We start from the raw sequence: 13,179 nt of genomic DNA on the forward strand, positions 1-13,179 counted from the left end.
ATTATCTGTAGTTTCTCTCATTTTTCACTTATTATAGTTTTTCAGGTCTCTGAACCACTGAGCTCAGAAACCCTCTAGTTTGTCACTGACCTTCTTAGAGTTACTGAGCACCCAGATTAATGGGAAGAGAATACATTTATTTTGAAAGTTTTAAATGGAATATTTAACTGAATTTTGGGGGCAGGATTTCCTATGCAAGTGGCACCACAGAGCATTATGTTTTCCCCCCTGAAGTAGGAGATTTCATGAATATGAAAGATTTTCAGTATAAGGAGAAAGGGGGAGTTTATTTCCTCCAAATTTGACTACGGCTCTAAAATTCTCTTTATTAATGCAAAGTTCCATTGTCATTTTGACTTTAGGACAGTGTTACCAAACCTTGAGGGGAATATCAAGTTCCAGAAACATGGCAGAAGCAAGTCCTTCCTGGGCCCAGAGTGAATGTTTGGTCCGTAGGAAAATGACCAGGAAGACTCACAGCTGGAGGTTGTTTAATGATTTGTGGTAACTCAGTCTCTTCCCATAAAACATCTGAAGTTTTAACTTTCCCTCGAGAAGCTTCTGTAGGGAAGAAGCATTTGATCATTTATCGTTCAAATAAGGAAAATACTGTCAGATACCGCTTGACAAGTTCACCTTGAACTTAAAACATTTTCTTGTGCAATATTTGAGATATATAAAAATATATAAAGATGACTGTGATAAAAGCCTATGAATATATTACCAAGGTTAAGAAAGAAAAGAAAATCGAGTGACCTTTCATTTAAGACTAAATTAATTTATTGAGCATTAAACTTTTGGATGATTCCACTCAAGATATTTCATTAGGAAGAAGGTCAGTAGGGATATTTATCAGTTTCCCTAATGCAGAAGAGTTCCTTCTTAAATATTGTTTTGTCCACATTTTCTTCCCTTTGGAACTTGTGAAGATTTTTTACTGTCCTCCTCTTTGGCCTGTAATACGCTAACAGTGATAGTGCCAACTGCAAACCCACACATCTTATTTATCAGAGGTTAAGAGCAGAGGACATTTCTGTAGCAAAGATCAAAGATAACATCGTTTTGGGGCGCCTGGGTGGCTCAGTGGGTTAAGCCGCTGCCTTCGGCTCAGGTCATGATCTCAGGGTCCTGGGATCGAGTCCCGCATCGGGCTCTCTGCTCAGCAGGGGTCCTGCGTCCCTATCTCTCTCTGCCTGCCTCTCCATCTACTTGTGATCTCTGTCTGTCAAATAAATACATAAAATCTTAAAAAAAAAAGATAACATCGTGTTATCATCTATAGATAATATTAGAAGATTTCCTTATTATTTCTTTAACCTGATCTTCAGGGATTCTGGCTCTGTATCTATTTGTCCTATTTGTCTTAATTCCAGCAGAGATAACACCCAACTTTGAATATCTTTTATTTGTAAGATTTCTTAACAACCTATTATAGTACATGTAGCTACTAAATGAATATATAACCATTTTTATATGGTTATATATAGCCTATGTCGAAGTTCAGTAGTATTCCTTTTTGGAGATATTTAAAAATACTAAGCCAGTCATCTTAAATATATTACACTGCTACTATCAGCTTTTGCAGAGACGATGTCTAATGGGAAACACTAAACGTGGTAGGGTTTTCCCACGTATCAGTCCCAGAGAGATGTAACCCATAGAGTCAAGGTCTAAAGAGTGAATCTTTTTTGTGGTATAATTTTAAGTTCAGTTTAACAAAGATTTTGCTGAGCACCTAGAACATGCTGGGCTCTAAGCTGGGTGCTGGGGACCCATGGCTGAGCCATTCCTAAGTCCTGGCTGGATGAGTCCAGTCAGAGACTCACTTTTTAGCTATAGTGGCTGATTTCGCATTTAGGCTCCCTAGAGTCAGTACTTACTGAATATGGCTCGTAAAGGAACAGTGTAGTTTTTTTTTTTTTTTTTTTAACACAAAGGATACTTGAGACAGAACCCAAAGATAGGACCTAAAGAAAGTATGATTTTGGTGTAGGGTTGGTAGAATCGCTCTAATGTTAAGGCGACTTCAACCTTGGATCCATCCATTGTAGTCATTTCAGTTTTTTAAGGGTTGCTGATGTTTTATTTCTTGTGAATATATTATTTAGATTGACATATTAAAGAAAGGAGCACAAAGATGCTAGTAATACTCCTTTTAGAAAAGATTTTGTTTATTTTTGTGTGTGAGAGAGAAAGGGAGGGCGAGATTGAGAGAGCACAAACCCGAGCAGGAGGAAGGGTAGAGGGAGAAGCAGGAAGCCAGATGCAGGGCTCTATCCTAGGACGCTGGGATCCTGACCTGAGCCAAAGGCAGACGCTTAACTGACTGAGCCACCCAGGTGCTCAAATAATAATACATATTTATGTGTGTGCGTGAGTGTGTGTGTACACATCTGTACATGGGTACCTGTGTATTTTACTTTAAGGGTTAGGAATTCTTCTCCCTTTGTGGGGTTTCGTGTTGAGAATGCTAGTACTTCAGAGTACTAGAGTATTTCCTGACCTCCCACAAGAGTACCATTCTATCCCATTATTAACTGAGCTGTAGCAAACCATACTGCTCATGTAAGAGCATTTATAAAACAAACGAAGTAAAGATGTGGTTTTCTTTCATTCTTTGGGGTTTGCATAACATTACAAGAGGAACACAAACATTCTCAACTACACGCTGTTAATGTCCATTTCCAGTGATTTTGGGGAGGACTGTGTATCACAGTTTTTGCAGGGAGAAAATTCACTTTCTGGTTCTTCTTGACATTATTATCTAGCTAGCTTTCTTGGGTGACTTGAACTTGCCATCATCATCTCCGCTTACTTTCAACCTTAAAGGACCTAAAAGAGATCGTGTTTTGAACCTGAGTTCTCTGTTTTTCCCTGCTTTCCCCAGCAAAGTTATGAGCTTGAGGATAGCAGATTTAAAGAAGCAGAGGGAGAGGAGGATCTATATATTTTTTTTCTGATGCTGACATCGTGGATTATTGTGCCCAGATGCAGTAAGTCTCCAACGTGCAGAGGGACGGAGAGCACACTCGAGTGGGAAATGGGGTAGAGTAATGGGATTCAGTTCTGTGTCATAATTTTGTAGCTTGGTTTCACTTTTTGACAAACTATTGTCAATCCCCAGAACAGTAAACCAGAACCAAATCGAAATATATGTAATAATATAGAAACACATTTTCAAACTAACTAGAATGCCTAAAAATCATTAATACTTGGAATTACTAACATCACTTCCCACACCTCCATCCCCTTTAAACCAGGTAGATGAAATGGGTACTAGGTGCCGTACAGGCCCGTGTATGTTTCCTTTCTTGTAAATCAGTTTTGCGAAGCATCGTGAAAGGCTGAGATGCTTTAAGAAGAATGTGCGTTGCAGTACATTTCCTGCATTTCCCTCCATTCTGAGGTCTGGCTGCTAAGTTTTCCTTAGGGAAGGGCCAGCGCGTCCTTAGGTTGTGAGATGAACATAATCTGTGAGAAGACAAGTGCAGACCAAGGGAAGTGAGCATGTCTAACATTTAGCTTTACGACCAAACCCAAGTTAAATCTAATAAAGTCATTCTGATGGTCTACCCGCTGGTATTGTGCTGTGTGCTACTCTGTAACAACAATCAGCAGCAGGTGGCTGGAACTATTATGAAGTGTATGCAACCCATGTAGAGAAATGGCTCTTCATCTCTTCTTTCAGGTGCAGGGACCTGGATGACCAATGGCTCTGCCGAAGATCCCAGGACCAGGACTGAGGCCTCAAGTCTCACTGGACTTAAGAAAGAGCAACTTTCTTGGCCACAGTAGGAGTTGCCCCTTTCTAGTAAAGAGCTAATATGGAGAAAAGTAAAGATCAGGCTGTGACACCGTGTGGTGGGAGGGAGGAAGTAGGGCAGGGGACCCAGGAGAGGGCAGCCCAGCATGTGGGGACTGTCAGTGCTCCTTCCTGATCTGCTCCTTCGGGGATGCTTTCCTGTGGGAGGCTCCGTACCCAAGCATTTCTGTGGGCACTCCATAAGTTGGAAGAGTAATTGCTTAACCAGAAAATAGACATGAAGGCACGGAGAAGGTAGAGTATCAGTCACTTCTAAATGTGAATCAATGTCCTTGTTTGATGGTAGAGCATGGGACACTGTAACAGAGGGTGTGATGGAAACTGTATTGAGTTGCTTTAGACAACCGGTGGAAATGAGAGCAAAGGGACCCCAAGAGATGGAAGAAAAAGGTGTTGGGCCAAGAGGCACCAGAAGGGCCAGGAAAATGTGATAAGAGAATATAGAAAGGAAGGTGTCAGGAAAGTAGTAGAAGGAGTCGGGGTGGGACCTGTGGGCCTCGACTCACACTTTGCAAAGTCAAAGTGTGTGTGAGGCTTTTATGACTGGCTTGGCCTGCAGCCAGGCCCACGGCTTGATGGGAATAACTTTGTGAACTCAACTGGCGAAGCAATGTACCCCGATCAAACTTACATGAGACAGAGGGAGGCGTCAGATGTATTTCTTCATTTATATATGGTAAGAGCTGAACATTTTGGACCAATGAGCCATCAACAAGGTCTTCCTTCAAATGGTTTGCGTTGTGTATCATGCTGCTGGTGCACACCTGGCCATATGTCCTTCTCCAAGGCCCCTGTACATCTTGGTGTGTTGTGCTCTGCTGTTTCTTGCCAGCAGCCCAGTTCTGCTCTCACTATTTTCCTTATTTATTCTTACTTGATTACAGGATGTCCATTTTATGAATCCACTCTGACGACTATAGGTTTTTCCACCAGAGAAACAATGTCTTGCTTGATTAAGGCTACCGCGGATCAAAGAACATTTTGGGCTCGTATCATTTTTTGGATGAGACTCATTTTTGGACATCCCAGACTTTAGGGCAGAATCAAAGCTATTTATCTATGAAGCCATAGTCTTCTGCCCTCATCCTGTTTTAAAGACAATAAAACATTTGTATGTGGTGCTATATTTTTACAGGGCCTTCACAAGTCACTAAGGAAGAAATGTATATAATATTTTTCTCTTTTATTATTTATCATTTATTTATTATCATTTATTTATTTAGAAAGCGGGGAGGGCAGAGGAAGAGGGAGAGAACTGAGTACAGAGCCTGATGTGGAGCTCGATTCCACGACCTTGAGATCACGACCTGAGCCAAAATCAAGAGTTAGTTGCTCAACTGACTGAGCCACCCAGGTGCCCCAATACTTTCCTCTTTAAAAGTCACGTGGCATAAAATGGGTTTTGTTATATGTGCCCTAATCTATATTATGTCCTATGCTTTCTCTCTTACTATAGAACACACTTAGTTCATAACTAAGAAAAACTGAAGTTTATTTCATGATCTGCATAAACTTTTTAATGTAATTTGAGAAAAATATGAGTGCTAATGATGATATTCAAAGGTAACAGAAATTTGGAAATGTGATGGGTTACTACGGTTCCAACGCCACACGCGTAGCCTGTGTCTCACTAGAATATAGTCCCTGATATCCTGAATTAACGTGAGGCTGTATCTCAGTGGGGCTGTGGGAGGGAGGTCTACGAATAAATGCCGTGGCCCCTCTACAAACGGTGGCACGATGGCCTGTTCTGGACATCCAGTTCCAAATGAGCTGGAAAGACCCTGAAAACAATCTGCGAAATCCAGAAGCCAGCTCAGAGGACAGCACGGCCGGAGTCCGGTGGCACACGCCTCAGTAAGCTCTACGGCATTCGTACGCCCCCCATGCCATGCTCCCGTCTTCCTTGGTCCATGAAGAAGGGTCCTGGAGGCCGGCCGTGTCTGCCCCCTCATCCGGGGAGAGGGGCACCACCTTGTGTGGTAGGTCGTTAGACATGGTCACGAGAGGGGTGAAGGGATAGGGGGGTGGCGTGGGGTACCCTGGCATGTGGTACAGATCCTCTAGCGCGTGCAGTGAGTAGGGCTGAGCCCCGGCCAGGGGGGCCCCCCAGCTGGAGCTCCTGTGCGGGGTGGCGCTCCCCGACTCCAGCTGGGAGAGGCAACTCACGCTGGGCGACAGGGTCTGCAGGGTGTCGGTGGGCACGGGGTCGGGCTGGCTGAGACCATCGGGCACTGTTTGCTCCCACGAGTCCCTCTGAGGAGAATGGAAAGGTGCCTGGGGTTAGTCACCAGGGGACACTCGGATGCAGACAGATTTCCTCACCAACACTGGCTGCCGGCAGATGCGGCTTCCAGGGCGGACTCGGTGTCCCCTCTCTGCTGTTCCAGCCTCCTTACCAGGCAGTTCTTCCCTCTGGGGTTTGACACCAGCAGTGTCTGACTCTAGCATTGGACTCCCTAGATCTATTACAGTCCCTTTCCCCAGAAAATAACATTAAATGAGTAAAATGAGAGAACAACAGAACGAACATTTATACAGCATTTTACATTTCCAACATTCCATGTCTTGCATTCCTTTAGAGCCTCACAATACATGGGCTCCTAATGCCCTTTCCACCCTGGGGAGGCCCTCCATGAGGGAGGGGGGCTCTGAACCATGTGGTGGGCTTTTGCTCCTACCAAGAGGTAGGAGCTTCCGTAGGCTTGGAGCTAGAAAGGTTTGGGTTCCGTTCCTGACTGTGCCCGTTACTCCGTTCCTGACTTTGAGTACCTCACTTTGTTCATCTGTAAAATGGGGCTTAAGTAAGTCTATCCGGAGTTGTTGCAAGTGTTCAATGAATAGAGGCACATGGAAGTTCCTGGCTAGAGCAGGTATTCGATGATCGTGTTAATTACCACCCCCCCTGCCCCATTTAGTCCCATTTTTAGAGATTCATTCCTGTAGTTGAAGACTTTAGAGCTTTCTCTAAGATGGGTGTTAGTATTCTTCAGATCTCTATGAACTCGCCTCTTTGTTAGGATTGAGGGAGAACAGGATTCTATAGGGTAGAAAGATCGCTGGAGGGGTGACCTGGGGACTGGGAGGGAAAACGGCCTGATGTGCCACCCTGACGGGGTACAGCCTGGTCTGTGGGAAATGGGACCTCGGTGCTCTTTCCTTGTGTGCGGGAGGAGGATGGGCGAACATCTGGCAAGATTAGCAGAGTACTAACAAAGTGGGTAGAGATCCTGCCGTGTGGTCGTCCCCTCCCGAGCCCCAGGATGGACCCGCTCGGCATCACGGTGGGTGTGGACCTTTGAGGGAGTCCCCTCGGAGCGTGTCCCGGCCCAGCAGCCTCAGGGGTGTGCAGGGCGAGCCAGGGCTTGCTTTCACCCGGTTCCCAGGCACAGGGACTGGCCAGATGCGCGCGATCCTGGGCCTCGCCTTGCTCCCGAGCCGTGAACCATGGGCATACTCACAAGCACGAAGTGCGTGCTGGGGTCCCCGGCGAAGGGCGGCGGCAGGAGCGGTGGCAGGGGCGAAGCGCCAAACAGAGAGCCGGGGCTGGGGGTCAGGCCGGGGGCCCGGTGGTCTCCGTAGGGCTCCGGGAAGTAGGAATCCAGGAGGCCCGGGTGGCTCTGCCCCGTGGGGACCTCGCAGGCAAAGGGCTTGGCCGCTGGGCCTGAGCCGCAGACCTCGTTTGCGAGCTGTCTGGTGTTGTGGAAGTCCGAGTCAGAGAGGAACGACCTTCTGACCCCGTAGTAACCCGACGTTACCGGTGAACCTGTTGCCAAATGGAAAACAAACAGTCAAAAATGTCCCCATGGGAAGTCTGGGCCTATCTGTGGCCGCTGAGACTCTCCACGAGGGAAATGGTCTTTTTTTTTTTTTTTTTTAAAGATTTTTTAATTTATTCTATCTGACAGAGAGAAATCACAAGTAGATGGAGAGGCAGGCAGAGAGAGAGAGAGAGAGAGAGGGAAGCAGACTCCCTGCTGAGCAGAGAGCCTGATGCGGGACTCGATCCCAGGACCCTGAGATCATGACCCGAGCCGAAGGCAGCGGCTTAACCCACTGAGCCACCCAGGCGCCCCGGGAAATGGTCTTTTTAATGCGGGCCGGATACCAGGGCAAACACTGAAACAGAGAGAGGTTTTTGGTTTTTTGTTTTTTTTTTTGTTTTTTGTTTTTGAAACAGAGAGAGGTCTTGAAAAGCATTAAATATTGCTGCATTGCCTCTTCTAACCCGTCCAGCCCATATAACCGATGTGTTTCGGCTTCACTCTGCCTTCGGAGAGCAGTTCATTGGGCGTGGTGTGGAAACTCTTCTCGCTCACTCACTCAACACACTGTGCATTTCCTGTGTTCCAGTTACTGCTCTAGGAAAAGTCTGGCCCTAAAGGGAAAAGAAAATGTCTTTTTCTCAGCGTCTGAGCTCTGTCCCCGCATCACAGGACTGTTAACAACAAGCTGCTTCCGGGCGTCTGTAACCCGGCGGTGCTGTAACCCCATGCCACATCAGAGTACCTCCTACTCCTTTGTGTACTGATCTTCTGACATGTGTCTTGTACCCGGCAGGCAGCATGATGGCTCACCTGCTTTGGGATGGTGGAGCATCTGTGCCACGGAATCGGAGGACTTCAAAAAGTGTGTTTTCTGACTTCGAAGAGTCTTGTGTTATTTGCTGCCCTCTTGTGTCCATGCCGAGTCCCTGACTCAGTTCACCTGGGCTCTGGGAGAGTTGGGGAAGAGAATACCTCGCACGAGAAGGTTCCCTTGGTGAAAACAGGGGAAGGAGCGGAAGCTAAGAAGAATCTCGTTTATGGCAAGGCCAGTGGAATTGTCCCATAAAGGAAGAGAGGTGTTTGCCGCAGTCTGCCAGCCCAGCAGCTCGGCTGTAGCAGGAAATACACGACCATTTAGAACACGTTCAGGGACATAGACTCTAGCTCTGTCAAGTGGATGGTTTGATTATTCCAGCTGGTGGTGGATGTGGTCTGATTCACTGGGATCTACACCCCAAGATCACAGAAAGGCTGAGCTGGGAGACGATGCAGGTGCCTTTCTGACCTTCCCCCAAATAGAGCGGGCCACGTGCAGACTCTCTCCCCGCCCACTCCACTCTCTCGTCCACAGGGAGAGAAGACCCTTCTCCCAGGTTGCTGGGACGTAGTCACACATCACTCTACGCGCACGACTCTTTGGCCCTTGCCACGCGGTGCTCACTACTCCCGCACCGGAGTTACAACCCTCTTTCTAAACCACCTGCCACCTCCATGGGGCAGAGCTTGTGTCTCATACATTTGCTGCAAATCCAGGAGGATAATACTGGGTTCAGCAATTATATGTAAATCTATTCTTTTACTCAGAGGAAATCAAAACTCCGTGTAGAAACTTACATCAAATTCTACTCCTCTACTCTCCTCTTAAATTCCCTAACCCCAAACTTCTAATCTGCTCGTGAATTGGAAAGCTGCGGTTAGGGATTTCATCATAAGCATAGTTTCACAGAAGAAAAAAACATGTGCACGTGGAAAATTAATATCAATAGAAAAAATTCTGTTTTGTGTCATGAATTTATATCCATGGGACTCATTAAGGCTGAGGAGAGAATGAAGAATAGGTAAATGAGGCTTCCAGGATCTCACGTCTTCACTTCCAATTTCCGAATAAAAACAAACACCAAGAAAAACAAAACAAAACAGAACAAAAAACCCTGTGCTCTCTTCAGCATATATTTTTTTCTCCTTAAAGGGGAAGGATAATTTGAGATAGTAAGAAAAGCTGCAAAAATGTCCTTCTATTAGAAGGGAGCAGATTCCAGGGATGGTAACCATGATTGGGAAACACAACATGAGACAGTCAGATAAGCGGCATCTCCTGTGGTTCTCATTCCTCTTCTTACCCAGCTCTGAAGCTTACGGAGATTGCTGAGAAAACCTGTGCCACTTCTGAAAGGAGTATGTGTGTGTCTGTGTGTGCGTGTGCATGCATGTTCATGGGAGTCCCCAACCCTATCACTAAGAACGAGAATGCCCCTTTCCCATCCCTGCGGGAGGATGTAACGAGACAGATGCCCTGAAATGAAGACCAGATGCTTATGTAAGCGCCTGACCTCTTGAGAGCACCCAATAAATGGTAGTTCCTCCATCTGCCCACCGGCCTCTCTCCTGTTTTAAAGCAGGTGCACAATCTGTCAGATCAGGGTGCTGGAATTTTACACATTTTAAAATTGTATCAAGGGCCTCGTGGTTATTGTTTCTGCTCAGTAAGCTTCTGCTGGACAAGGAATGGAAAGGCTGCCTTCAAGACAGAATGAACTCTGAATTCAGGAATGACTGAATTAAGTCTGTCTTCACTGATTTTACATTTTAAAAATGCCTGGTTTGAAAAAGTAAAATTTCCAAAGTACCATAAGGCAGTTATAAAAGAACAGAAACCCCAGAGCCTGACTTGAACGCAAACGGAAATTAACCACCTGCTCCTTGAGCTCCAAGTACTCACCGGGCATCTGAGTGAACGAAGACTGGGGGTTGCCGGCACCGCTCTGGAAGGCAAAAGGCAAAGAGAATGCAAGTGTTTTCTTTAGTTGTTAAGTTTGAATTAAAAAAAAAAGATTAGGGATACATTTTATTTGCTTTATTTTCTGATACTAAGAAAGATTATTTGGGGGTTAAATTGGGAGGGCAAGTGAGAATCAGAATTCAAGTGTCCAGAGGTGCGGGGGGGGCTTAGCTGAGGGCCCAGCTCTTGAATTCCATTCAGGTCCTGATCTCAGGCACTCGGCGGAGGGCGGGGGGAGTCTGCTCGGGATCCCCCACTCCGTCTGCATCTCCTCCTGCTAGCATGCTCGCTCACTCCCTCAAATAAATAAATCTTTAAAAAAAATTCAAGTATCAGGGAACCAAGTTTTACAAGAGATGAGAGAAACCAAAGTTAGAGTCTGGAAAACATGCCAAAAAGCACAGGCTAGATGAAATGGACTAATCTGTCTTCTGTTTTTTATTGTTCATGGCAATATCACATGTAGATCAAGTGATGTATATACATACAGGACCTTTGAAAATATAACCGCATTAAGATGAGGTCATACTGAATTGGGGGGGGACCCTAAATCCAACATGACTGGTGTCCTTCTAAGCAGAGGAGAAAGACACACAGAGACACAGACACAGAGGGGAGAAGGCTACGTGGAGATAGTGGCAGAGGCCTGAGGGATACGACCTCCAGTTACGAACCAGCAACCACGGGCGCCTGAAAGAGGGGGGAGGTATGCCCCCCTGGAGACTTCGGAGAGAGCTGGCCCTGCTGACAGATTTTGGACTTCTAGTCTCCAGATGGTGCAACAATACCTTTCCATCACTTTAAGAGCCCCGCCCTCCATTTGTGGCACTTGTTACTGCAGCAGTAGGAAACCTACTGTAACTGTCAAGTTACTGATGATGAAGCAGTCAAGGCAGTGTTGTGTGGGTAGTGTTGGGGTTGGGGAAAGACGGAGTGAGCGGGGCACCTAAGCTGGGATCAGTGGGGTAGGGAACACATCCTGGGGCGGGGAAGGGGAGGTGTTGCCGAAGCTGACCTCTGGAGGAAGGGTATCCAGGTGTGCTGAGTCCTAAAATACACAGTTGCAAATTCTAGCTCCACGATGCCCAGGAACAAAGTGAAACAGGGAAAAAATAGAGTCCTCAACATCTGGTTCTTTGGATCTGCACTCCTGACCCTCACAGAGCTATAGATTCTCAAAAGTTGGAAGAGATTTTATAGAGAGCTTCATACAACCTCCCACCAGGGCCCAAATCCAAAGCCCGCATTATTAACACTGGTGCAGCTAGCTTCCAGGGCTGCGGAGCCCAGCGCCCACTCTGAAAGCCCACTTCTTCTCTGGGCACTTCTGACTGTCACAAAGCAGGCAGAAAAGAATCACCTTCTTTCTCATCTTTTTTGGTCCATACACAATTGGGTTCATCCCTTCTTCCATATATGGCTCTTCAAATATTTGAAGAGAACCCATTATTTCCCTAAATGTCTTCATCAGTTTGGGCTGCTATGCCAGATACTGTAGACTGGGTGGCTTGAACAGGAAACATTTCTCCCAGTGCGGGAGGCTGGAAGGGTGCCCGCGTGGTCGGGGTCTGGGTGGGGACCCTCTTCCTGCTTTACACACAGCTGGCTTCTCACTCTGCCTTCATGTGGGAGAAAGAGAGATCATCTCTCTCCTGTGTCTTCTCCTCGGAAGGCACTAATCCCATTCACCAGGGCTCCACCCTCACAACCTAATTCCCTCCCAAAGGCCCCATTTCCAAACACCATCACATTGGGCCTTAGGGCTTTACACATGGATGCTTTTTTTTTTTTTTTTAAAGAAAGGTGTTTTTTGTTGTTGATTGTTTGTTTTTTTGAGATTTTATTTGTTGACTTGATAGAGCACAAGCAGGCTGACCAGCAGGCAGAGGAAGAAGGAGAAGCAGGCTTCCCACTGAGCAGGGAGCCCCATCTGACGCTCGATCCCAGGACCCCGGGATCATGACCTGAGCTGAAGGTCGACCAACTGAACCACTCAGGCGTCCCTAACATGAATTCTGAGGGGACACAGACATTCAGTTCATAGCACTAAACTGGCATTCAGTCTTTACACTGACGAAATCCTTAGAATGTTAACCCTCACTATGCATCTCCTAACCTACATGAGAATGTGTTCTCTTGTATTTTAGCTCGTTTCTTTATATTACATCTTCCCAAGTTAGATGTCATAATTGTCACCATCTTATGAAGTAAATCTGTATTAGATTTACTCATATGTTCATCATTTTCTCTGCTTACTCTTCTTCAAAACTTTTTTTTTTAAGATTCATTTTCCATCTTCTTAAAGTAATCCTTCAGAAAATTCCTTTCCTGTAGGTGATGTTGGTGGTAAAATGTTTCAGTTTCCATTTGTCTGAAAATATCGTGTCTTTTTCTCTTATACTTGAAATATAATACTGCTAGGTCCACAATTGTAACTTTATAGCTACTCCTCTTTCCCCATTTCTTTTTTTAAAAATATTTTTAATTAAGATTTTATTTATTTATTTGACAGAGATCACAAGTAGGCAGAGAGGCGGGGTGGGGAAGGAGGCTCCCCGCTGAGCAGAGAGCCCGATGTGGGGCTCAATCCCAGGACCCTGAGATCATGACCTGAGCCAAAGGCAGAGCCTTAACCCACTGAGCCACTCAGGGGCTCCCTCTTTCCCTATTTCAAAGGTACCCCCTCACTGTCTTTTGGCTTCCAAGATTGCTGTTGACCTTGCAGTTACACTTTGGACAATTTTTTTTTTCCTTTCTGACTGCTTTTTTAAGAAAATTGTTATGGAGGTATAGTTGACACATGATGTTAT

At 45.8% G+C, this 13,179-nt stretch overlaps 1 protein-coding gene across 1 annotated transcript in view; it reads right to left on the reverse strand.

Annotated features, from left to right (window-relative positions):
* Nucleotides 1-5,185: 5,185 nt before the first annotated feature.
* The window catches only part of C7H11orf53 (chromosome 7 C11orf53 homolog), a 33,550-nt gene continuing 25,556 nt past the window's right edge, over nucleotides 5,186-13,179 (reverse strand). The window contains exons 3-5 of the mRNA XM_044260596.1: nucleotides 10,310-10,352; nucleotides 7,285-7,589; nucleotides 5,186-6,079 (exon numbers count right to left, since the gene is read on the reverse strand). Of these exons, the coding sequence (XP_044116531.1) occupies nucleotides 5,678-6,079; nucleotides 7,285-7,589; nucleotides 10,310-10,352 (750 nt within the window). The 3' untranslated portion in view covers nucleotides 5,186-5,677. The remainder of the gene's footprint in view (nucleotides 6,080-7,284; nucleotides 7,590-10,309; nucleotides 10,353-13,179) is intronic.

This window comes from Neovison vison, chromosome 7 (assembly GCF_020171115.1).
Source record: "Neovison vison isolate M4711 chromosome 7, ASM_NN_V1, whole genome shotgun sequence".
Classification (NCBI taxonomy): domain Eukaryota; kingdom Metazoa; phylum Chordata; class Mammalia; order Carnivora; family Mustelidae; genus Neogale; species Neogale vison.